The sequence below is a fragment of the Fukomys damarensis genome, unplaced genomic scaffold, assembly GCF_012274545.1.
Source record: "Fukomys damarensis isolate Sample0158 unplaced genomic scaffold, DMR_v1.0_HiC HiC_scaffold_37, whole genome shotgun sequence".
In the NCBI taxonomy this organism is placed as follows: domain Eukaryota; kingdom Metazoa; phylum Chordata; class Mammalia; order Rodentia; family Bathyergidae; genus Fukomys; species Fukomys damarensis.
In genome coordinates, this window is record NW_022900949.1 from 4,567,093 (window position 1) to 4,592,380 (window position 25,288).

The 25,288-nt window shown below is 38.5% G+C and overlaps 2 protein-coding genes across 2 annotated transcripts in view; both read right to left on the reverse strand.

Annotated features, from left to right (window-relative positions):
• The window catches only part of LOC104860579 (olfactory receptor 7D4), a 100,716-nt gene that overhangs the window by 29,126 nt on the left and 46,302 nt on the right, over nt 1-25,288 (reverse strand). The gene's annotated exons all lie outside the window — the stretch shown is intronic.
• Nucleotides 3,258-13,942, reverse strand: LOC104860583 (olfactory receptor 7E24). Its single transcript, XM_010621826.1, has 3 exons — nt 13,007-13,942; nt 10,978-11,002; nt 3,258-3,278 (listed from the first exon to the last, which is right to left on the reverse strand). The coding sequence occupies exons 1-3, from the start codon at nt 13,930-13,932 to the stop codon at nt 3,258-3,260; spliced, it is 972 nt and encodes a 323-aa protein (XP_010620128.1). The 5' UTR covers nt 13,933-13,942.

Consider the following 25,288-nt stretch of genomic DNA (forward strand, 5'->3'; position numbering starts at 1 on the left):
TTCCAAATGAGGGTACAGTAGTTGGGTATTAAAAACCCTTCCCAGTTAAATATATTGACAAATGAAGCTGACATTTACTTTTTTTCTTTTTTTTTCAGCTTTAATTGAGTTTATTGGTACATTTTAGGGATACAGTACAGTTACATTCATTGTTGGGATCTTGTACCTCTACATGACAAGTCTTGATTCTCATTTTTTCCCCTTACCTCTGCCCTCCTTTCACCCCCTCCACCCCTCCCCATCTACAAACACTTTATTTTCATCTTTTCATTCTCTCACATTTTTTTCTTTTCCCTTTTTACTCTTCCCCTACCCATCCCACCTTCCCTACACCTTTAGCTCCTTTCTTCCCATTTCTAAAAAGTCAGTAATCTTATCAGAATCTTATGCATTGTTGCAGATTATTCACACCAGGGAAACTATTTGGTGTTTACACACGTGTGACTTATTTATTTCACTTAGGAGTATATCTTCAATATGTATCAATTTTCCTATGAATAAATCTATTTTCTCGTTCTTTATGGTTGAGTAATATTCCATTTTATAGAAAAACCACAACTTCTTTATCCAGTTTCCAACGGATAGGCAAATGGGCTGTTTCCAAGATTTAGCTATTACAAACTGTGCCGCTATAAACATGGGTGCACATACTTCTCTGTGATATGATTCTTTTAGTTCTCTTGGAAAGATACCCAGCAGAGGGATGGCTGGGTCAAATGGAACCTCCAGTCCAAGCTCTTTGAGGTATCTCCATATTGATTTCCATAGTGGTTGCAACAGTCTGCACTCCCACCAACAATGGAGAAGGGTTCCTTTCTCCCCACAACCCCGCCAACATTTGTTATTGTGTGATTTCTTGATAGCACCCATTCTTTGTGGGGTGAGGTGGAATCTCAGTGTTGTTTTCATCCGCATCTCTCGAATGACCAGTGATGTGGAACATTTTTTCAAATATTTTCTAGCTGCTTTTACTTCTTTGTCTGAGAAATGTCTCTTCATTTCGGATGCCCATTTTTGAATCCGGTCTTTATATTTGGAGGGACTGATTGTTTTGAGTTCTTTATATATCCTTGATAATAGTCCTTTGTCTGAGGAACAGCTGGTAAAAATATTTTCCCACATTGTAGGTTGTCTCTTAGTTCTGCTGATGGTTTCTTTTGAAGTGCAGAAGCTTTTTAGTAAGATGAGATCCCAGTTGTTGATTCTATCTGCTAGTTCCCGTGCTACTGAGGATTTGTTCATAAAGTCTTTTCCTATACCAATGTCTTCCAGAGTTCTGCCTAACTTACCTTCCAGCAAGTTTAATGTTTCTGTTTTAATATTTAGATTTTTAATCCATTTGGATTTTAATTTAGTGCATGGTGAAAGATAAGGGCCTAATTTTACTCTGTGGCAGGTTGACATCCAGTTTTTCCAACACCATTTATTAAAGAGGCTATCTTTCCTCCACTGAGGATGGTCGAGGCTGATATTTTCTATCTATGGAAAGTTGCAGTGATTTTTTTGCAAAAATCGTATAAACTAAGTATTGATGATCTTCATTTGATTTTAAAGAAACAGCCAAGATCTGTTAACATTGTTATGTGAAAATTTCTATTTGCATTTCCCCTAAGTGAATCATATTGATAGTTAAGTATTAAACCTGAGTTGCCTCCAGGTAGGTAAAATAAGTGCATTGAAATCTATGCATCAGAATGTTTGAAGTAAAACTCTGCTAACTAAGGACAAGAAAGTTAGGACTCAACTCTGGAATTCTGAGCTTTCCTTGGTTCTGAAATTTTTACTCTTATATGTGAGAATTTACATTCATAAAATGAGGAAATGGTATTTCCAGTACTCTAGCCTATGGAGAAAAGACAAAAAACCAAAACGCAAGTATTTACATACCAGATATTTTGCCTACGATGAACTGGTCTTTATCATAAAACTATATATCTTATAATTGAGTATTTTATATTAAAGAGAGAGGCAATGTGCACTAATGCTACATTAGTGGTTAGTGTACACATGTGATTATACACATTAAGTAAGTACATATCTATGCAAATTTGAATTACAACAAAGAATAGGACATGTGCAATGAATTATGTGATTTTTGAAAGGAAAAAATATGTCTGAGAACTGAAATTCACTAAGGAGGGAGATTATAGATTCAAGAATGATTAAACTCCTCAATGATAAAGGAAACATAATGATGTTTTCTGATTATAAACCATCAAATTAATTAGTGTAGAAATAGCATAATTTAGTTATTTCAAATTATTTAAATCAGGGATTTCTCCTATTATTTAAGAGTTAAAAAGCTGTATATTTGATTGCTTTCAAATATGTAATTAGTAATACTTGTAATTAGTATTTCTTCTTTTGTCACAAGTAAATAGCTTGATACTGAAGAGGATATCAAAAAAATGGAAAGACAGTTTTTGTTCTTGGGTAGGAAAAATCAAAATAGTGAAAATAGCCACAGTTTCAAACCTTCTATATAGATTCAATGCCGTCCCAATAGAAACTCCAACATTGTCTTTCACAGAAATAGAGAAAACAACCCAAAACTTCATTTGAAACAAGGTGAGACCTAGAATAGCAAAAGCATTTCTAGACAACAAAGACAAGGCAGGGAGTTTTACAACTTAAAACTATAATGTAAAATGTACTGTGACAAAAAACAGCATATTGATGACAAAAAAAGTCCTGAGGATCAGTGGAACAGATTAGAAGATGCAGAAACAACTCCAGACATACCAAACCACCTCATCTTCATCAAAGGAGCCAAACACCCTCACTGGAAGAAAGATAGCCTTTTAATAACTAGTGCTGGTTGCACATGGGTCATTCTGCAAAATAGACCACATACTTGCTCATAAAACATGTTTAAATAAATGTAATTGAGCTGAACTTGTCCCATGTATATTATCAAACTATATTGCAATTAGATTGGAGATTAATAGCATAAGAAACCCCAAAATGTCACAAACATGTGGAAAGTAATCAGCACACTTCTGGACAATGAAGGGGTCAGAGGAGAAATTAAAGAAGAAATTAAAGATTTTTGAAAAGCAAATGATAATGCTAATACAACATACAAGTATCTGTGGAACACAATAAAAGCAGTTCTACAAGGAAACAAGATCCCAATAATGAATGTAACTGTACTATATACCTAAAATGTACCAATAAACTCAATGAAAAAAATACAAGTAAAATTTATAGCGGTGAACACCCACACTAAGAAAACACAATGATCTCAAAGAAACAGCCTAATGCTCAATCTTATTCTCCTAGAGAACGAAGAGCAGGAAAAACCCAAAGCTCATGCAAGAGAGGAAATTGTAAAGATCACACCAGTAATCAATGCAATGGAGACCAAGAAAATGATTTTTAAAAATCAATGAATCAAAGAGTTGGTTTTTCAAAAGAAGAATTAAATTCGATTAACCCTTAGCCAGCCATATAAAAAAAGAAAAAAGGCTCAAATCCATGCAATCAGGAATGAAAAAAGTGAAGCCACAACAGATTCAGCAAAATTCAGACAATCGTTAATACCTACTTTGAGAACCTGTACTCTAATAAAATGGAAAACACATAAGAAATGGATAGATTCCTAGATACGTATGAATTATCAAATTTGAAAAAAAGAAGGTATAAAAATTCCAAACACCCCAAATACAATCAGTGAAACTGAAATTGTAAACAAAAATTTACCAAGAAAAGCCCAGGACCTGACGGCTTCCATGCTGAACTTTACAAGACATTAAGAGAAGAACTATTGCTCTGCTCTCTAAAATTTTCAATGAAATTAAAAGTGAAGCAATACTTCCAAATTCATTCCTGGAAGCAAGTGTTACTTTGATTCTAAAGCCAGGTTAATATCCAACTGAAAAGGAGAACTACAGGCCAATCTACCTAATGAACACAGATGCAATAATCATCAACAAAATACTGGCAAAAAGAATAGAGAGGATTATACAGAAGATTATACACCCTGACCAAGTCAAATATATCCCAGGGATGCAGGAACTGTTCAACATATGTAAATAATAAATTTAATACACTATATTAATAGAACAAGGACAAAAATCATTTGGTCTTCTCAATAGATACAGAAAAAGCATTCAACAAAATCCAACACCTATTCATGATTTTAAAAATCTTGCAGAAAATTGGAATATATGGTCTTTATCTCAACATGATAAAGGCTATCTATGAAAAACCTACAGCCAGTTTCATGCTAAATGGTCAAAAACTGCAAACCTTCACGGTAAAATCAGGAACAAGACAAGGATGTCCATTAACAAAACTCCTGTTCAATATAATTCTGGAAACATTAGCCAAAGCAATTAGACAAGAGAAAGAAATAAAAGCAATAAAGATACATAAGGAAGAAGCAAAACTGTCATTATTTGCTGAAAATATGATACTCTGCCTAGAAGACCCAAAAAAACTCTGCCAAAAAACTTCTAGACTTAATTGGCACTTTCAGCAGGGTAGCTGGATACAAGGTCCACACTCAAAAATCAATAGCCTTCTTGTACACAAATGACAGAGCCACTGAGAGTGAAATTAGGAAAACAATCCCTTTCACAATAGCATCCCCCCCAAAAGAGAAATATCTAGGAATCAATCTAATAAAGGAAGCAAAAACAGTACATTGAGAATTAAAACACTCTGAAAAAAAAGAAATAAAAGAGGATATAAGAAAATAGAAAGACACCCCTTGTTCCTGGGTCAGAAGAAACAATATAGTGAAAGTGGCCATACTACCAAAACTGCTAAGCAGATCAAGACAATGCAATCCCATGTGAAATCCCAACAGTATATTTCACAGTACTAGCAAAAACAACCCCAAATTTCATTTGGCATCAGGGGAAACCTAGAATACCAAAAGCACTTCTTGGCAGAAGAGACATAGCAAGGTATATCACATTCTCCAAACTGAAACTATATAACAAAGGAGCTGTGATAAAAAAACAGCATGGCACTGCAGTTCCCTGGGAATAACAGTGTGGTCCAGACTAGCAAAGCTGCAGGCAGATCCCAGCCAGGAATATGCCCCAGCCCCAGAGGCTAAGCCAAGCCCTCCCAGGTTAGGCTCAACCAGGAAAGAGCTGTGGAACCCCACTCGACAGCTTTGGTGAGTGTACCCAGATGTTGGGTAGCAGACGTGTGGTCCAGAACAGCACAGCTGCAGGCACATCCCAGCCAGGGATCTTCCCTGACTCCAGAGGCTGGGGCAAACCTCCCCAGCCAAGGCCCACTCAAGAGGAGCACAAGCTTCAGAAAGAGGCCCACTCCATAGCATAGGTGGTTTGAACCGAGGAATTAGTGTACTGGTCAACAGAAGAGAAAAGTTCCCTTGGTGGCTGGGTGAGAATTGAAGACCATTGGGTGAGCAAAAAGTTGGAAGGCTGCATTTGTTGAAATGAGAAGACAAAGGGAAAAAAATCCCAAAACCAGACTTCCAGATCACCTAAGGAAACCCCAAAGGGAAACGAGATGGAACAAGCTGTTACTCAACAACCTAGACTACCTGAACTGGCAACAAAAGAGAACTTTGAAAAACTGAAATCAGAAATTTCTCAGATAACAGCAGAGATTGTGCCCATAATGCAAGATTAGTAAATCTAGAGCAGGCAGAGATAAAAATAGAGGGCCCGAGGAACATGATGGAATCCCAACACAGGAAACAAATAGAATCCATAAAACAGATTCCAACAGATTTCGAGGAGATTAAAAAGTCCACTGAAATTTTATGCAGCAGAATAAGCCAATGAATGTGAAGAATCTCAGGTATAGAAGATAGGATTGCAATTATTGTCCAGGAAAGGAAATTTTTCTTAAAAATAGGAAGGGACCATAAGAAATCAATCCAACAGGTGCCAGATGATGGAAAGAAGAAGAGGATAAGACTGATTGGAGTCAATGAAGAAACAGGAGAGAGAACAGATGACATAAAAAAACCTGTTCACAGATGTAATGCAAGAAAACATCCCAAGTAGGGATTTGACATGCAGCTAAGTGAGGCATATAGGGATGCAACTAGCCATCATAAAAATAAATCTACACATAGGCATATAATAGTTAAGATTTCAAAATCCAAACAGAAGAACAAAATTCTGCAAGCAGATACAGAAAAGAAACCAATCACATACAAAGGAAAGCCTATCAGAATCCTAGCAGACTTCTCAACACAAACTCAAGACAAGAAGAGCTTCAAGTGATGTATGTCAACCCCAAAAGAAAAACAGCCTCCAACCCAGATTGATGCACCCTACAAAACTATCTTTCAATTTTGATGGAGAAATAAGATATGTTCATGACAAAGAGCACCTTAGGAACTTCGTGAATACCAAATCAGCACTCCAGAAATTTTTAAACAGTATCTGAGGAAATGACAATGGAGATCACAACTGCAGGAAGCCCAGCAGAAGGAATCCATTGGGTATGACAAGAAATTAAGTGCAAAGAGGGAGAATCCAACCAAAAAGAAAAAGTTATGACAAGGGTAAGTCAGCACATATGAATCATAACCATAAATGTTAATGATCTCAATTCACCAATCAAAAGAAATAGATTGGCTGAATGGGTCAAGAGGCAAGATCCAACAATATGCTGCACACAAAAAACACATTTCATTCAAAAAGAAACTTATAGACTGAAAATTAAAGGGTGGAAAACAATACTTCTTGCAACAGGAACCCAGAAAAAAGCAGGAGTAGCTATCCTCTTCACATTTCATGTGGCTTTCAAACCAACACTGATCAAGAGAGACAAAGAAGGATACTATATCCTTGTAAAAGGGACAACCCATGGGGAAGAGATGACAATCATAAATATGTATGCACCAAACACTAGTGTACCCAACTACATAAAACAAATACTAAAAGAAATGAAAAATCTAAGAAGCACTAACACAATAGTAATGAGGCACCTCAATATCCCACTATCACAAATGCATCAATCAACTGGACAGAAAATACAAAATACTAGGACTCAATCAAACTCTTGAACAAATGAACTTAACAGATGTTTACAGAATGTTCAACCCCACAAAATCAGAATACACATTCTTCTGAGCTGCAAATGAGTCATTCTCCAAATAGACCGCATTCTTGCTCATAGAACATGTCTAAGTAAGTGCAAAAGGAAATGAAGTAATCCCTGTATATTATCAGATCTTACTGAAATGAAATAGGAGATCAATAGTAAAAGAAACCACAAGAAATTCACAAATGCGTGGAAATTGAACAACAAACTTCTGCATCACCACTGGGTGACAGAGGATATAAAAGAAGAAATCAGACAGTTCCTACACTGAAATAACAATCACTGCTTCACTGCTGGTGGGAGTGTAGACTGGTTCAACCACTGTGGAAAGCGCTATGGACATACCTCAAAGAACTAGGATGGAAATCCCATTTGACCCAGCTATACCCCTGCTGGGTATCTTACCTGAAGAATTAAAAGAAGCATATCTTAGTGATATATGTGAACCAATGTTCATAGCAGCACAGTCTATAACAGCTAAAGCTTGGAAGCAGCTCAATTGTCCATCAACTGGAAACTGGATAAAAAAATGTATGTGTTTTTTTAATAAAATGAAATACAGCCATTAAAATGATAATTTAAAGATATAACTAAATGGACATACATTGGGGTGATAGTCTTAAATGCTATAAATAGGACACACACATGTAAATACTGATTAGTTTCTCTAGTGTGAGAAACTGAAAGTGTAAATAAGGACTAAAAGGTATAATCTATAATGTGAAATAGGAAGAAAAGGGATAAAGAGGAAAGGTAAACAGGAGGGGTAGTGGATAGGAAGGAAGGGAATGGAATCAATATGATAAAATGAAAAATAATGGAAACAAAGTCTTTGCAGATTGAAAGGGAGGGAGGGGTTGAAGGAAGGGCAGACAAATGGGCAAAAATAAGAACCAAGATTGATTATGTAAAGGTACAAATTTACAACAATGAATGCCATTATATTATATACATTAAATGTAACAATAAAATTAATAAAATTTTTATTAAAAAGTAAAAAAAAAACACAGCATGGTACTGGCAAAGAAACAGATCTGAGTATCAGTGCACTAGATAAGAAGATGCAGAAACAACTCCAGACATACTCAGCTACCTCATCTTTGACAAAGGAGCCAACCATGCTCACTGGAGGAAAAATAGCCTTTTAATAAATGATACTGGAAAACCCGTATTTCACCTTGGCATAGATTAAAACTAGACCCCTATCTTTCACCATGCACTAAAGTAATGTCAGAATGGCTTAAAGATCTAAATGTTAAAACAGAAACACTAAACTTGCTGGAGGATGTTAGGTAGATCTCTTGAAGATATTGACATAGGAAAAGACTTTAAGAACAAAGACTCAGTAGCCTGGGAACTAGCACAAAGAATCAACTATTGCGATCTCATTTTTTGTTTTGTTTTGCTATTAATCAAGTTTTTAATGAAAAGATCATAAAATAACAGTTTCTCCTCACTATACATTAAGGCTGCATGCTTCTAAATGGAGAGATGAGTCATCAGTGAATCACTTTTCTGACACTGGAGGACGGCATACCTGCAGCTCCAACCTGATTATATCCAAATGCTTGCAGGAGATGAATTCAATGTGATGAGTGACAATGGCAGGGTCCAGTACAGGAGTGTGGTTCCCAGTATCTCTCCCCCTCTCTGGGAGTACATAGTAGGACACGATTCCTTTTACAGTTCTAATGAAACAAAGCACCTATAAATCCATCCCTTCCCTTCTTCTCCCCACTATGGTATTTGCAAGTGGGACAGTGCCCAGCCAGGGACCCTCAGGAGAGCAAGGGGAAGCAAGTGATAGTTAGGGTGCAGAGAGGCTCCCCTCAGTACCTGGGCCCACAGGGCCCTGCCAAGTAGAAGGAGGGATCCCTGAGGACCCTCCCTGCCCTAAATGAGGTCTGTTGTGCAGAATATTTGAAGTCAATAAATTATAGCAATAAATAGCAAGGTGAGGTAAGAGGAGGGATTCCTAGTAGAAAATTAAAGAGGAGGGTGGCTGAAGCTGGGGTCATCCTAGGAAGGGTGTCCTGGACAGCCTCAATTCCCATAGCTCCCACCCATCCCTGGTTTGGAGTGTAATACTGAGACTCTGGTCAGGTCCCTCTCCTTTCCCTCATTCCTGGCATCTGATTCACAGGTTTAGTAACATCAGTTCCAACATGACTCTGGGGAAGAGCAGAACATTGCTCCCTTAAAGGTGGCATGACAGGACTGAGGACCTTGTTTGCTCTTCTTAGACTTGATACCTTCAGCTTTTACCCCCAAGCCTGAGGACAAAACAGATGTAGCACCTGCTTCCTGAGTCCTGCCCTTTGGGCTGCTGAGGCTTCCCTCTACTCAGGAAAGCCACAGGAGGGCAAGGATCTACCTGCCCACAGGCCCCACTAGATCATGCTCCTGAACAGGGGTATAAGGACCAGTGAATACTGATCGTGTTGCCCAATGGGCCATCAGCCCACTTTCCCTAGTGGTGGTGGATACAACCCCCCCAGCCAACTCAGTGAGTTTGGGAGTCAGCCCAGCTCCAGATTGTTTCGTAGGCTGTGGTATATGGATATGCTGTGAGTATCTGAGATTATTTGCTTAAAGCTCCATCTTTTTTCCATTTTTGCAATCCCTCACTATGTCTCAGTCAGGTGGGGGCAGGCAGAGGCAGAGCCGAGCATGCCACACAGCCACTCAAGCATCCCAAATCTGAGAAATGAATACATTCATCACTGCACAAACATTTGATACAAAAACAACACTATTAAGAGTTTTTGCACCATCTGTGCTGCATGGGGTGGGGATCCACTGAGTTGACTAAACTGTGCAAAGGTCCTGGCTTTTTGGCTCCAGTGAGACCTTTACATCAACTCACCCCAGAGAATCATGGGCAAAGAAAAAAAGGGAGCTTACTCCACACTGGGACCCAAGCCCAGACTCAGATGCAGTAGCCAGAGTGGACAGAGACCCTGTTCCTGCTGGTCAGGACCACAAAGGTCCAGCCAGCAGGCCTCAAGGGCTGGTCAGCACCAGTCCAATGTATGTGGTACCAGCTGGGCTTGGAGGGGGATCTCATCTTTTAAAAAAAAAGCTTCTGCACTGCAAGAGAAATCACCAACAGAGCTAAGAGACAACCTACTATATGGAAAAAATATTTACCAGCTCTTCCTCAGACAAAGGTCTATCATCTAGAATATATAAGGAACTTTAAAACAACCCCCGCCAAATATAAAGACCCAATTCAAAAATGGGCATCTGAAATGAATGGAGATTTCTCAGACAAAGAAGTAAAAGCATCAAATAAGCAAAGGAAAAAATGTTCAACATCACTGATCATTTCAGAGATGCAGATAAAAACAACACTGAGATTCTACCTCACCCCACAAAGAATGGCTGCTATCAAGAGATCAACAAATAACATATACTGGTGGAGTTGAGGGAAAAAGGAAACATTCTTCCTTGTTGATGGGAGTGCACACTGGTACAACCACTGTGGAAATCAATATGGCAATACCTCAAAGAACTAGGATTGGAAGTCCCATTTGACCCAGCTATTCCTCTGCTAGGTATTTTCCCCAAAGAATTAAAAGATTCATACCAGTGCTATATTGCAGCCATGTTTATAGCAGCACAGTTTGTAATAGCTAAAACTTGAAAACAGCCCAATTGCCCATCAACTGCAGACTGGATAAAGAAGATGTTTTCTTAAAAAATAAAACGGAGTACTACTCAGCCGTAAAGAATGCAAAACTAGAGAAATTTATACCTAAGTGGGTGCACATTGATGCCATACTCTTAAATGAAATTAATAAGACACACATGTAAATACTGAAGAGTTTCTCTGGTATGAAAAACTAAAAATGTGAATAAGGATCAAAATGTATGATTGATATTGTGTAGTAGGAAGAAAAAGTCTGAAAGAGTAGAGAAAGTGTGAGGGACAGGGAAAAGATAAGAAGGCAAAATTTAAAATATGATAAAAGGAAAAACATGGAAACGATGTCTTTGTAAAAAGGGAAAGGTAGAGGTGACGAAGGGAGGGTTTGAGAATAGGGAAAAAAATAAGAAGCGAGATACACCATGTCGATAGAACTTATGTAAATAACATAAAAACCTATAAAATGTTAGAAATATAAATATCTTAAACACTACCTTTTGCTTTTGTAATTTGCTTTGCTCTGCCTGTTTCATAAAATACTGTGGTCTCACCATTGAAACTTAGGCACGTAGCCAAGTTGCATACCAGAATGAGACCAAATGTTCAAGCTAAAATAATAGTCCTTGAGCTATAAAACTCTCTGTAAAGTATGTGGCTGGCTGTGAAAGTGTCAAGATGGAAAAATAATTGTTAGCTCTGTTTTTCTAGCCTTGAACGCCCCCTTTCTGTGTACTGGAGTAGATGTCTAGATGAATCTCAAGGTAAGTACCCAAACTGCAAAGAACTGTTATATCTGGGTTAAAGATATCTTTAACTGTCTTGCGACAGTGATGCAAACTGAGGAGTGAAATGTAACTACATGAATAAGATTGTGGCTGCAAAACCCTATAAAACAAGAAGTAGTAACCCATAGGGTGTCAATCACTGCCACTGCGTTTTTTGGGGGCTATCGACCTTTGCTGGAAAAAGAAAGTTTTTATAATTTTACTTCCATTCTGCTTCCCTGTAAGTGTTATTTACCAATTCCTCCCACAACAATGTAAAGGTGCAAGATCCCAGTGATGAATGTAACTGTCTTTTATACATAAAATGTACTGATAAACTTATAAAAAAAAGAAATCAGAGTCAATCACATGAAATAATTGTTATGAAGAAAGAAGTTCTTGGGGAAAGAGTTAGGGTGAGAAGAGTATAGCAACTGTTTGCGAGATTGGAATGCTCTGCTCTAATGAAAATTACAGATCTGGACACATAATTTTAGAGGACACAGCAAACACAAGATGAAAAGTTACTTGAAGTATATATGACTGAAGCCTGGTCTTTCCTATCTTCTTGACCTAGCATGGTGGGGAAACATCATTCCACCCATATTGCTTGATTTTTAACTCCCATGCAAGAAAGTTCCACTTGCTAACTGTTCATTCAAACTTGAAAGAATAGTTTCCCTTTAATGTCAAAATTATCTCAGAATGGACAGAAAATTAAATCATCCTACCTGCTCAAGACCATTAAGAAGTGAGAACTTTGTCAATGTCTTTATAATTATTATGGCTTGTATCTCGGGTCTATCAAGAGCCTCGTGCTCATAGGTGGGGATTTGGAGGTGACCGGAGTATGAGAGCTCACACTTGACTTGCTGTTAGGAGGTGGGGTCTGGCCAGAAGAGATGGGTGCCTCGGTGGTGTGGTCTGAAGGGTTTCCTTCCCTTCCTGGCTCCTCCTTTCACTTTGTACTTCCCATTCACCATGAGGTGAGCAGCTTTCCTCCCCCAAGCCCCTTCCACTATGCTGCCTCTTCCTGGAGCCACCTGACCATGAACTGAAACTTCTACAAACCGTGAGTCAAAATAAACCTCTCCTTTAAGCTGCTGGTGTCAGGTGTTGTGCCCCAGTGATGAGGAAAGTGAATCAGACAGTCATAAAGGTAGGATTTCATCTCCATTAACAAGTAGAAATATAAAGAAACAATAAGTATCAAGGAAAAGGAGGTATGATAGTTTTTCAGTGAGAGGAAATAAGACTTAGTCTAAGAGACCTGGATGGGTAAGGAAAGTGAGGAGGATGTATTGACATGCTTACACACAATTACACATAGTCTTAGTGATTATGATTTAAGTGGTTACCTGGAATAATTCCTCAGCTCCGTTAAATTTCTCCTAAAGGGAACAGTTGTGTTAACATAAACCAGAGAGACTTACAAGTAAACATGGATATAAATACTATGATTCTTATTCAGGATTTCCTGCTGCCTGACTTTGATTTTGCAGCTGCCTCCAGTTCTATGAAAAGATGACACAGACAATGGCAATAAGTTAGTATTCTGCTGACAATTTTCTGCAGGCCTCTCTTGATGTCCTTGTTTCTCAGGCTGTAGATGAAGGGATTCAGCATAGGGGTGACCATAGTGTATATCACTGAGGCCACTAAACTGTCCCTGGAGGAAACTGAGAAAGATGAACTGAGGTACACCCCAAGTCCTGCTCCATAATACAAGCCAACAACCATAAGGTGAGAACCACAGGTGGAGAAAGCTTTATACCTGCCACCTGACAAGGAGCCAGTCAGAAGGGACAAAACAACTTTATAATAAGAGAAGCAGATCCCTGTGATAGGAACAAAACCAAAGATGATACCAAGAATAACTATGACTATATTATTAGTGGAGGTGTCAGAACAGGTAAGTTTGAGAAGCTGAGGAAAGTCACAAAAGAAATGAGGGATTTCTACATCTGAGCAGAATGCAAGTTGTGATGCCATTATGCAGTGCACTTGGGCATTCAAAAGACTGAAGGAAAATGACACCAGCACCAACAAGCCACAGAGGTGGGGGCTCATGGTGACTGGGTAGTGCAGAGGGTGGCAGATGGCCACCAACCGGTCATAGGCCATCACTGCCAGAAGCACACTGTCCAAACATCCAAAAAGAAGAAAGAAGTACACCTGAGTTAGGCAGCCCACATAAGTAATGGATTTGCTGTGTGTGTGTATGTTCACCAGCATCTTGGGGACTGTAGTGGTGCTAAAGCCAATGTCAGATAAGGACAGGTGGGACAGGAAGAAGTACATGGGGGTGTGGAGGTGGGAGTCAGAGATGACAACCAGGATGATGACCAGGTTCCCAAGCACTGTGACCAGGTACATGGAGAGGAACAGTCCAAAAAGAATAGGCTGCAGGTCTGGATCTTCTGAGAATCCCAGGAGAATGAATTCCAACACAGAAGTTAAATTATGTGGTCCCATAGAGCTAGGATACCTGTTGATAAAGAAGAGATTGTTGGAATATATGAAGCATGATAAAAGCAGTCAACCAAGTGTCTATATTTTGGGTGCAAGAAATTCAAAATAAAGTATATATGCTTGAGGATTACTAGCATTTGTGTATCATTTAAATGTGTCCTCCAGAAATTCATGTGTTGGGAGCTTGATCTTCAGTTTGACAGTGAGAAGTGGGGTGGAATCTTTAAAAAGTGAAATGTAAGTGACGTATAATGGTTCAGGCCTGTAATCCCTGCACTTGGGAGGCGGAGGCAGGAGGATCACAGTGAATTTGAGGCCAGGCTGGACTACATAGTGAGTTCAAGGCCATTCTGAACTACATGGGGAGACTCTGTTTCAAAAAACATAAACAAACAAGGAGATAGAGTCCAGTGGGAAGTCTGTAGTAGTGTTTCCCCAGCCTTTCCTGTTCCAGTGTGAATCTCTTACACACACACACACACACACACGCACACACACACACCTGAGATCCACAATGAGTTTCTCCCTAAAGCTGCCTCAATACTATGTGGATTTTTGGACTATGAATTATGAGCTAAGTAAATTTCTTTTCTCTACCAGAAGAGACAATAGGAAAAAAAACAGAATTTGTAGAGATGGGGTAGACAGATTAGAGAACATGGAGGGTAAAGTTTTTCCTCTCCAGGTGTTTCATTATAGTAACGTAAAGCTGAGTAATACAAGAACAAGGTGTCACTAGCAGTATTTCACAATTATGGAAAACTCTTGTCTTTCTTTTGTTTCTGTATCATCTGCTTATTTCCACATACATCTTCTTCAAAGATTCTGGTCCAAAGACAATTAAAGGAAAAAAGACATTTTGATATCAGCAATCCATCATTGCAGCAAATTATCAGCACCCTGCTTTTGAAGAAAACATGGACAATAATCCCCTAAAGAAAAAGTAGTCAAGAACACGAAGAAGCAATTTTATGCAATTTTCTTTTACCCAAATGCAATAAAGGAAATTCCTTTCATTTGTAAGATGTGTACACAGCCTAGATGAGCTAAATTTACATGGTCTTTATTTTAAATTTAAACCAAATTATTGATATAGAATTTTTATATCTTATCTCCAATCCTGAACATTTGGGAAGGGTTACTTTGGTATGAAATGCATAATAACTATGTATAGCTTAGGAATTTTAGTCCATGGTACTACCAAACCCAGCTCTGGATCCATAAAATTGTCCTCTGCTGGTTTAAGATCTTGTCAAGGTCTGTGAAGTGTGCTGTTGAAAATTGAATTGAGATTGCATTGAATCAAATAGCACTTTAGGAACTATAGCCATTTTCACAATATTAGCTCTTCCTATCCAGGCTCAAGGGATGTCTTTCCACTTTTTTATATGCTCTTCTATCACACTTTAAAAACTGCTGTAGTTATCAGAGTAGAGGTATTTGATTTTTTTCATTAAGTTAATTTCTAGGAATTTTTTTGGATGCTTTTGTAAAAGGAGTTGTTTCTCCAGTTTCTCTCTCAATGAGTCTGTTGTTCCTGTACAAGAAAGCTATTGATTTTTGTTGGCTGACATAGTATCTAGCTATTATACTAAATTAGGTTCAACATCACTGGTCATTCAAAGGATAGAAATGAAAGCAATGCTGAGATTCCACCTCACACCAGAAAGAGTGGCTGCTATCATGAAATCAACCAATAATGTATGCTGGTCAGGCTGTGTGCCCTGCTTGTCCTAAAAATGAAAAGCATCATATCACAGTGATATATGTGTACCCATGTTCATAGAGGAACAGTTTGCAATTGCTAAAATCTGGAAACAGCCTGGTTTCCCATCAACTGGAGACTGGATAAAGAAAATGTCCTTTTTAAATAACATGGAATACTACTCAGCCATAAAGAATGAGAAACTTGGAAAGTTTCTCTGGTGTGGAAAACTAAAATTATAAAGAAGGTTCAAATTGTATAATTGATAATGTGAAATAGGAAGAAAGTGCTAAAGGAGTAGGGGAAGTTAGAAGGATAGGAGAAACGAAAAAAGGGAAAAGAAAATATGAGAGAAGGAAAAATCAAAACAAAGCCTTTGTCAGTAGGGAAGGGTGAAGGGTTTAGAGGGCGGGCAGGAGAATGGGGAAAAATAGGAACCAAGACCTGTCATATAAAAGTACAAGATCCGAATGATGAATTTAACTACTGTATAACTAAAATATACCAATAAACTCAATTGGAGGAAAAAAAAGAATACGAAAATAGAGCCACTTGTAGATAAATGAATGCACATTAAGGTCATGCTCTTAAGTGAGATAAAATGGATACTCTTAAGTGAAATAAATAGGACCCACATGTGTAAATACCAAATAGTTTCTCTGGTATGAGAAACTGAAAGTGGAAATAAAGATGAATATGTGTAATAGATAATGTGAAATAGGAATAAAAAGTCCAAAGGGAAGAGGAATTTGGAAGGGTAGCAGAAAAGAAAGAAGGGAAAGAAAGAAATTTGAGAAAAGAAAATAATGGAAAATTCTTTGTAAATAGGGACTGAGAAGGGAGAGGCAGGGGAACGGGAAATAGTAACAACCAAGATAAATTATGTAAAGGTACAATTCCCAATGATGAATGTCATCATATTGTATACCTAAAATATACCAATTAAATTAATTTTAAAATGTTTTAAAGATGTTTTCAACTGAGCAATTTCTCATGGTGGGATTGCATTTCTCTGGAAGTGAGCTAGGCATTCCAACCTTTCATTTCTCCTTGTAGATAAAAACATCATTTAATTTCTGGGAAGAAAGCAAAACAGAAAGAACAGAAAAATGATATTACAAATGCATGTGTAATTCGTTCATCTGTAAAATGCTTAAAATTGATCAAAACTACTGAATAGTAGCAGAATATGCCTGCCCAAAATATGTCCACTGAGCAGAAGAATTACTTGAGCTGAATGCATTGAGAAAAAACATGCACAGCATCTAAAATAAATAAATAAATAAATAAAAGCATCTCCCTGTATCTACCTATAAGTGGCACATGAATTTACAAACTTGTCCCTTCTTTTTTTTAAGAAAAGCAAAAGGATTTTTAAACACTGAAGACAACTTTACACAGTTTGCATTTAAGAGATACACCAGAGTGATTTACATATTATCCTTGTTAAAAGTAGCCCTTATCGTCCATTAGGCTTTCCACAGATTACCTGCCCTCAATTTGCCATGCCTACCAGCTTAGACTTTTTCTTGGTCCAATAAATTTTCCTCAAACCTTATACTTTTTTTCTTAAGATGTTATACAACTCCAAGTTTTTTTTTCCTCATTGAGTTTATTGGTATACTTCAGGTATACAGTACAGTTACATTCGTCATTGGGATCTTGTACCTTTACATGACAGGTCTTGTTTCTCATTTATTCCCCTTGTCCCTGCCCTCCCTTCACCCCTCCTTCCCTCCCTCTTTACAAACACTTCATTTCTATTTTTTCACTTTCTCATATTTTTTTCTTTTCCCTTATTAACTTTCTCCTACCCTTCCCACTTTCCCTACACCTTTAGCTCTTTTCTTCTTATTTCACATTGTCCATTGTATCATTAGGATCTTATGTACTATTACAGTTTATTCACACCAGGGAAACTATTCAGTATTGACACATGTGTGACTTATTTATTTCACTCAGGAGTATATCCTCAATATGTATCCATTTTCCTATGAATGAATCTATTTTCTCATTCTTTATGGCTGAGTAGTATTCCATTTTATAGAAAAACCACATCTTCTTTATCCAGTTTCCAACTGATGGTCAAATGGGCTGTTTCCAAGTTTTAGCTATTACAAACTGTGCCGCTATAAACATAGGTGTGTGTATATCTCCGTGGTATGATTCTTTTAATTCTTTTAGAAAGATACCAAGCAGAGGGATGGCTGGGTCAAATGGAACCTCCAGTCCAAGCTCTTTGAGGTATCTCCATATTGATTTCCACAGTGGTTGCACCAGTCTGCACTTCCACCAACCATGGAGAAGGGTTCCTTTCTCCCCACAACCCTACTACAACTCCAAGTTTTAACCAGCCACCTCTTTGTCTCACTAATTTCTGGTTATTCCCATGAGTATGTGTGGTGCAACTTTGTTGTATTTCATTTTTGAGACATAATCTCTCTAACTTGCCAGGCTGCCTTGAACTTGCAATCCTCCCATCTTAAAGTCCTTAGAAGCTGTGGTTATGGGTATGCACATCTGCTCTGATTTTGTTCATAATTCATTGAACTGTTATTATCTATTTGCCTGTGAGGCTGCCTTTTGTCAGCCTAATTTTAAGGGAAGCAATTGAATAATTTGAGATATGCAAAAGGAAAATATTTTTTCCCTTCAGTACTCAAAGTGTTGCTGTAAGTTATTAAATTAAATAATAAAATCCAAAGTACTTAGACAATGGTTCTCAATCGTAGTTGATCATTATAATCACCTACTGATCTTTATAAATCTGCTTATGTGCTGGGCACAATGTTGAAATAATTAAATAAGAATCTCTTACACAAACATCCTTTGGACATACTAACACATAAATATAACATTTATAAATATCACAAAACGTAGTGTAAATAACAAGAATTTTATTGTTATGACTAACACCAACTACCTATATTAAAATTATGAGTATTTAATAACATTTGCTCCCGAACTCACTATAGATAAAATGCGAAGGTCCTTTTGTGAACCCTGCACAATTTCATTCTCCTGCCCTTTCGTTGGCTGAAGCCAAACAGAGTCATGAAGTTACTGGATACACTTTTTTTCTATTCAATCTTTCATAACATTAGAAGTGTTGGATGGCCATGAAGAATTTTACTGAAAAATTAACAAAGTACTATCATACTATGCATATTATGTCCTGGAAAGTTTCATCTGCCAGAGTAACGATTGACTTTTTCTGTGATGTGCATGAGATTACTTCAAACACTAAATGATAGGTACTATTACGTGGGGATTTTATTGTTGTTTATTTATTATGATATTCCGAAGAAAAATTGTATGCCTCTCTACTCTGCTACATACTCTTTTATATCTTCAGTAGGGATAATGCTTTGAGTTGTAAAAACTGACTGGGGATTGACCCCAGGGCCTTCTCACTGAGCTATAACCTTTGCCTTTTATATTTTGCAACTGGACTTTGATAAATCACTAATTTGCCTAGCTGGGCTTGAGTTTGTGATCCTTGTGCATGAGCCTCCCAGAGTGCTGGGGTTACGGGCATGCACCACCACACCTGGATTTATTTTACTTTTAATCCTCTACATTTGCTTTCTCAGCAGAAAAATCTGATGCAACCGTATTGACAAGGCTGAGGATCAAAAATATCTTTGAAGTTTATAAAGTAATAGGGTTTTCAAAATAGATCTACATGGAGATTCTCATCTTGTATAAAGAAGATAGCAATATATACACCACTCATAGACAACTCTGCGATCCACAATATTCATGGGTATGTCCGGAACCTAATAGAGGCTTTATATATACTAAATCACGCCCCCTCTCCCTCTCCTTTCTTTTCTTTCTTTCTTTGTTTTGGGGGGGTGGTACCAGGAATCGAACTGAGGACCTTGCACTTGTGAGGCAGGCAGAACACCACTGAGCTAAATCCCCAGCCCCCTCTCTCCTTTCTTTTTTTAGCAGGTATCAGGAAATGAAATAAGGGGGTGCTGAGCCACACTGCCAAACTTCTTAAATTTATTAGGAGCCAGAGACTCACTAAGTCTCACTAAATTTTCCAGGCTGTTCTCAAACTTGTGATCCTCCTGCTTCAGACTCTGAAGTAGCTGGGGTTTCAAGGATGTGCCTAAATGCCCACATGTCACATCTTTTACATAAGAATTGGAACCATTCTTTTTATATATATGGGATCTCACTGTGATGCCCAAACTGGCCTTGAACTCCTAGGCTAAAGCAGTCCTCCTGCCTCAGCCTCCCAAATAGCTTTGCCTCCATGAGTGTGTCACAATGAATCAGCATTTAAATTGCTGGTATATTTATAAAACATAACCCTATAAATGGTTTAATGATCTTTCATTCTATCTGGTGGCAGAGAGGAAGAAGCTTATCATATCCCAGGGAACTTCATAAAATGACTGAAAATCCAACAATGTGACCATGCAACAAGATTCACTTCCCTTTCCCTTTCTCAGTCTCTCTTTTAAAAATCTGAAAACAATTTCCACAATGTTTTGTTTGTCTGTTTTTAATTTTTTGAGACAGGATCTCACTATGTAGTTGAGACTGACCTGGAGCTCACTATGTAGCCCAGGCTGGTCTCGAACTCACATCGACCCTCCTGCCTCAGCCTCCTGAGTGCTGGGATTACAGGTGTGTGCCAACACGCCCAGACAATTTTCACAATTTTTAAAACTTCAATGCCATAGGTTCCATTTCATGGAAAGTGGTATTTCCATGGAAAGTCTGTGCCACAGAAACATATAACACTCTTCTGTGTCTTGTCTAGTGCTAGGTCCAGAGCCAGAAGGAATGAAAGCCCAGGCAGGAAAGCCCCCCATGTGTGTAACCCACACCACCTACTCGTTTCTATGAGCCAGAAAGATCTGTTCGATATTTAATAAGGACTCTTGTTTTGGGTACTCCTCTGTACTGAGCAAGGTTCTGGGAAATCAAAAACAAATGAAGACCAATTGTTTCCCTCCTAGCACTAAAAAGCTACTTCTATGAAGATAAAAATAAAATTGTCTGGGTTGGGGGAGTACCTAGTTGTAGTGTGCTTTTCTAGCCTGCATGTGGCCCTGGGTTCAATCCCCAGTAGTACAGTTAGGAGTGGTCATCATAGTAATTTTTAAATGGCCTCTCAGGAATCTAGGAAACAGAACTTCAGATAACAGCACATTTTACTTGTTTGATATGGCACTTAGCCTTGTTAATGTACTAATGACAACAACAACGCCTACAATTTCTTTTTCCCTGCTCTACAAATCTCTCACATACTTAGTAACATTTGTATGACTTTTAATTCTTGCAGCAGTTGTCAAAACAGCTGAAGTCAATTCAGCCGACAACCCCGAGGATGAGAGATACGAGGAACTTGCCCAGTGTCACAAAGATAAGATGGAAGATAGACAATTAAAATTAAGCTATTCCTCTCTGTGGTCCAGGCTCACAACTTGTTCACAGTTTCCTCCACATCAGAAGGTTTAAGCAGAAGGCCAGAGGTCTGTTCTAAATCTCCTCACATAAGCCTTTAGCAGGTTTCTGTTTCACAACTAAAAATGGAACACAATGTTTTGACTTAGTTCTCTCTTAGAGAGGTGAGGTAATAAGTCACAGGCCGAAGGAAGCAGTGGACAGTGGAGGGAGAAGCGAAAGACAAGCACAAGAAACAGTTCTGCCCTGAATTGTGATGCCAACACGGGCTGTGATTCCTGGCTGTGATCACAGCCACCCTTCCCATAGCGGATGAGAAAAGGCCACTCACTGCTCTTCTCTGCCGTCCAAACACTCAAAGGGAAGAGCACAGTGACGGGAAGGACTCTGCCTTGGAGTGACAAGGAGGAGAAATGTCACATCAGGTTGGGAACAGAGAGGTCTGTGCAGATGCCCTGTGAGTGGGATCTCACCGCCTAGGTTCAAAGCAGACTTCGCAAAGACTGGTTCAGTGATGCACAAGAGCAATCCCAGCTTCTTGAGAGGCTGAGGCAGGAGGATCTCTAGTTTGGGGCCAGCCTGAGCCACTGAAGAGCCTGCCTAAAAAGGGCTGTGGATTTAGCTCAATGCTAGAGCACTTGTCTAACATGAATAAGGCTTTGGGTACAATCTCCAGAACTGAGCAAGGTGAAAGAAAGGAGAAAAGGAAGAAAGAAGGAAAAACATAAAGAGGGGAGAATGGAGAGGGAAGACCAAGAAACGCTTCTCCTAACCTCATCTATAATACAGTGCTAATGCATGCTGTTTCCCCATTTCATGGCGAAGATAATGTGTAATTGTGCAGAATAAAGAGAACAAGCTCCATGAAAATGCTTGCCTCAGAGACTGGAACTTGGAAGCTGTAGATAAAACTTTTGAGGAGACAGATCAGTAAGATCTATTTGCTCTTCTGTTGGAAGCAGTGGTTACAGAAGCTAGAACCAGCTGTGGGGGGGAAGCGAAGTTGCATATGAGAGTTTTCATAATTTCCCTATAGTAAGTACATAAACTTCACAGGCAGTGGAGCTAAAACTCTGCATGCTGGAACTCTCCCATCTACCAAATGTCCTGCTGGCCCTGGTGATGAAGAAACAATGCTCCCCCAGTCCCTCTAACATCCGGTATCTCCCTTAACACTTACAGGGCCATGCTGAGTCTCTGCTGGGGAACACCAAAGAGGACTGATCTGCTGCTCCTCCTCTGATTGACGTATGAGAATAACTCAGGTTCCATCCTTAGCACTGACCAGAAGGCAAGAGTCAGACATGGTCCTGCTGCTGCAGGTCACAAAGCTGGGAAGAAGAGACAGGGATGCAGCTGCTGGACTGCAATGGGCAATCTGTAGATCTGGAAGGCCAAGATGGGTCTTTACAGTTGTCTGACCCAGGGGATTCTATGCAGAGTTCATAATTAGCCTAATCCACCCAGAGTATCCCAATCCCTCAGGACTTGATGATGTTAACAGAGAAATAAAAGAAGAAAAGTGAATTACTGAAAAGGATCCTGCCCTTCTTATTTCAGAGAAAGGTTCAACTCTGCTATTTGTTTTCACTCATACTTTGTAGGGATCTTATGAAGTTTAGGCATGTTTTTTCAATCAAAGAAAATAATACATATTTTTTTATTCATTAAGCTTATTAGTACAATTTATGTATACAATGTGATAATATTCATCATTGGGAATTTGTACCTTTACATGATATATCCTGGTTCTTATCTTTTCCTATTTCCCTGCTCACCCTTCAACCCCTCCACCCCTCCCTATTTATGAAGACTTCATTTCCATTTTTTCCTTTTCTCATATTTAACTTTTTTCTTTTTTTGTACTGGGGATTGAACTCAGAAACTTGTGCTTGTGAGGCAGGTAGCAGAACCACTGAGCAAAATCCCTGGCCCTCTCATATTTAACTTTGATATCTGAAAATCCATTGAATTATTCATCTAATTTGTAAAGAATGAAGCCATCTTCATAAAGACTCTCATACAATTTCCATTTTCTCAGTGGAGATTTATGGCTCTTAAAAAAACTTTGAATTTTTCTTTCTACAGTCTTCTTTTAGGGTTTTGAGTTTATTGTATTTAAGATGTATATTTCTCATAAATATCGCCAAGCTTGTGCCTTAGTATTGAAGCTCACTGGGAGAGCAAAGATAGTCACTGTAAAGAAGATTCAATGGACTAGTGTGGTTGTTAAGTTATTGGGGTCAGCACCTCCTATAAAAACTCAGACTTGCTTGAGGGAGGGGCAGATCAAACCTGAAGCAGAACTCTGCAGAGTTCAAACCCACAGGAGGTCAGGGAGCCCAGTCCTGGCCTCACAACTAGAAAACAGCCTTAATCTCAGAGGTCTATGGCTGGCTCACTGAAAATAAATGACTCAGATTTTAACGCTGCTGCCCAAATCTTGCACAGATGACACAGAGACATGCCTTGAAGGGGACTTTTATTTCTCTCTCATTGAGTACTGCTACATTTTAGGTAGACAGTACAATTATATTCATTATTGGGATCTTGTACCTTTACATGACAAGTCTTGGTTCTCATTTTTCCCCTTGTCCCTGCCCTCCCCTCACCCCCCTCCGTCTTTCCCTATTTACAATACTTTATTTCCATTTTTTCATTTTCCCATGTTATTTTTTCCCTTTCTATTCTTTCCATTCCCCTACCCTTCCCATTTTCCCTACACCTTCAGCCCTTTTCTTCCTATTTCACATTATCAATTATGTCATTAGGATCTTATGTACTATTATAGTTTTTCACACCAGAGAAGCTATTCAGTATTTACACATGTGTGACTTATTTATTTCACTTAGGAATATATCCTCAATATGTATCCATTTTCCTATGAATGAATCTAATTTCTCATTCTTTATGGATGAGTGGTATTCAATTTATAGAAAAAACACATCTTTATCCAGTTGAAAACTGATGGGCAAATGGGCTGTTTCCAACTTTTAGCTATTACAGTCTGTGCTTCTATAAACATGGATGATCATATATCTCTGTGATATGATTCTTTTAATTCTTTTGGAAAGATACCCAGCAGAGGGATGGCAGGGTCAAATGGAACCTCTATTCACAGCTCTTTGAGGTATCTCCATATTGATTTCCACAGTGGTTGTCTGCACTCCCATCAAAAATGGAGAAGATTTCCTCTCTCCTCACAACCCCCACCAACATTTGTTATTGTTTTATTTCAGGCCTCTAAATGAACAGACATGTCTCAGACAAAGAAGTAAAAACAGCAATTAAATATATGAAAATATGTTCCACATCATTGGTCATTCCAGAGATGCAGTTGAAAACAACACTGAGATTTCACCTCACCACAAAAATAATGGCTGCTATCAAGAAATACCACTCACCTGCGCGGGAGCACCCGGCCTGTGCGACAATAGACCAGGAAGGCCCCAAAGACCCCAGAGGGGTTTTTTTTTCAGCTGCCTGCCTGCCTGCCTAGCTCAGTGTTGTTATTTTTAAAATGATGCTTCTTTGAATCAAACTAACTGAAGAAGAAAAAGATCTCTACACTGTAAACTACAGCACTCTGAAAAAGGAGATCAAAAGGATACAAGAAAATGGAAAGATATCCCATGCTCCTGGGTAGGAACAATCAACATAGTAAAAACGGCCATACTACCAAAACTACTATACAGATTCAAAGCAATGCCGATTGAAATTCCAACACTATACTTCACAGAAGTAGAAAAAAGAATTCAAAAGTTAATTTGGAACCATAAGAGAACTAGAATAGCAAAAGTCATCCTAGGCAACAGACACATGGCAGTGGGTATAACAATTCCCAATTTGAAACTATACTGCAAAGCCACTGTGATAAAAACAGCATGGTACTGGCAAAGAAACAGTCCTGAGGATCAGTGGAACAGACTGGAAGGTACGAAAACAACTCAAGATATACTCAGCTACCTCATCTTTGACAAAGGAGCCAACTATCCTCACTACAGGCAAGATAATATCTTTAATAAATGGTGTTGAAAAGCTGGATCTCAACCTGCAAAAGATTAAAACTAGACCCTTATCTCTCACCATGCACTAAACTAAAATACAAGTGGATTAAAGATCTAAATATTAAAAAAGAAACACTTAACTTGCTGGAAGATAAGTTAGGCAAAACTCTGGAAGACATTGGCATAGGAAAAGATTTTATGAATAAATCCTCAGTAGCAC

What these genes read in the sequence shown, in the direction of transcription:
- LOC104860583 (XM_010621826.1), bottom strand. Translation starts at nt 13,932, where the DNA reads ATGGGACCACATAATTTAACTTCTGTGTTGGAATTCATTCTCCTGGGA. An exon ending in AAAATTGTCAGCAGAATACT is followed by an intron (nt 11,003 to 13,006) that starts AACTTATTGCCA and finishes TATCATATTTTA; the next exon opens with AATTTTGCCTTCTTATCTTT. An exon ending in TGCCTTCTTATCTTTTCCCT is followed by an intron (nt 3,279 to 10,977) that starts GTCCCTCACACT and finishes TTCGTTCTCTAG; the next exon opens with GAGAATAAGATTGAGCATTA.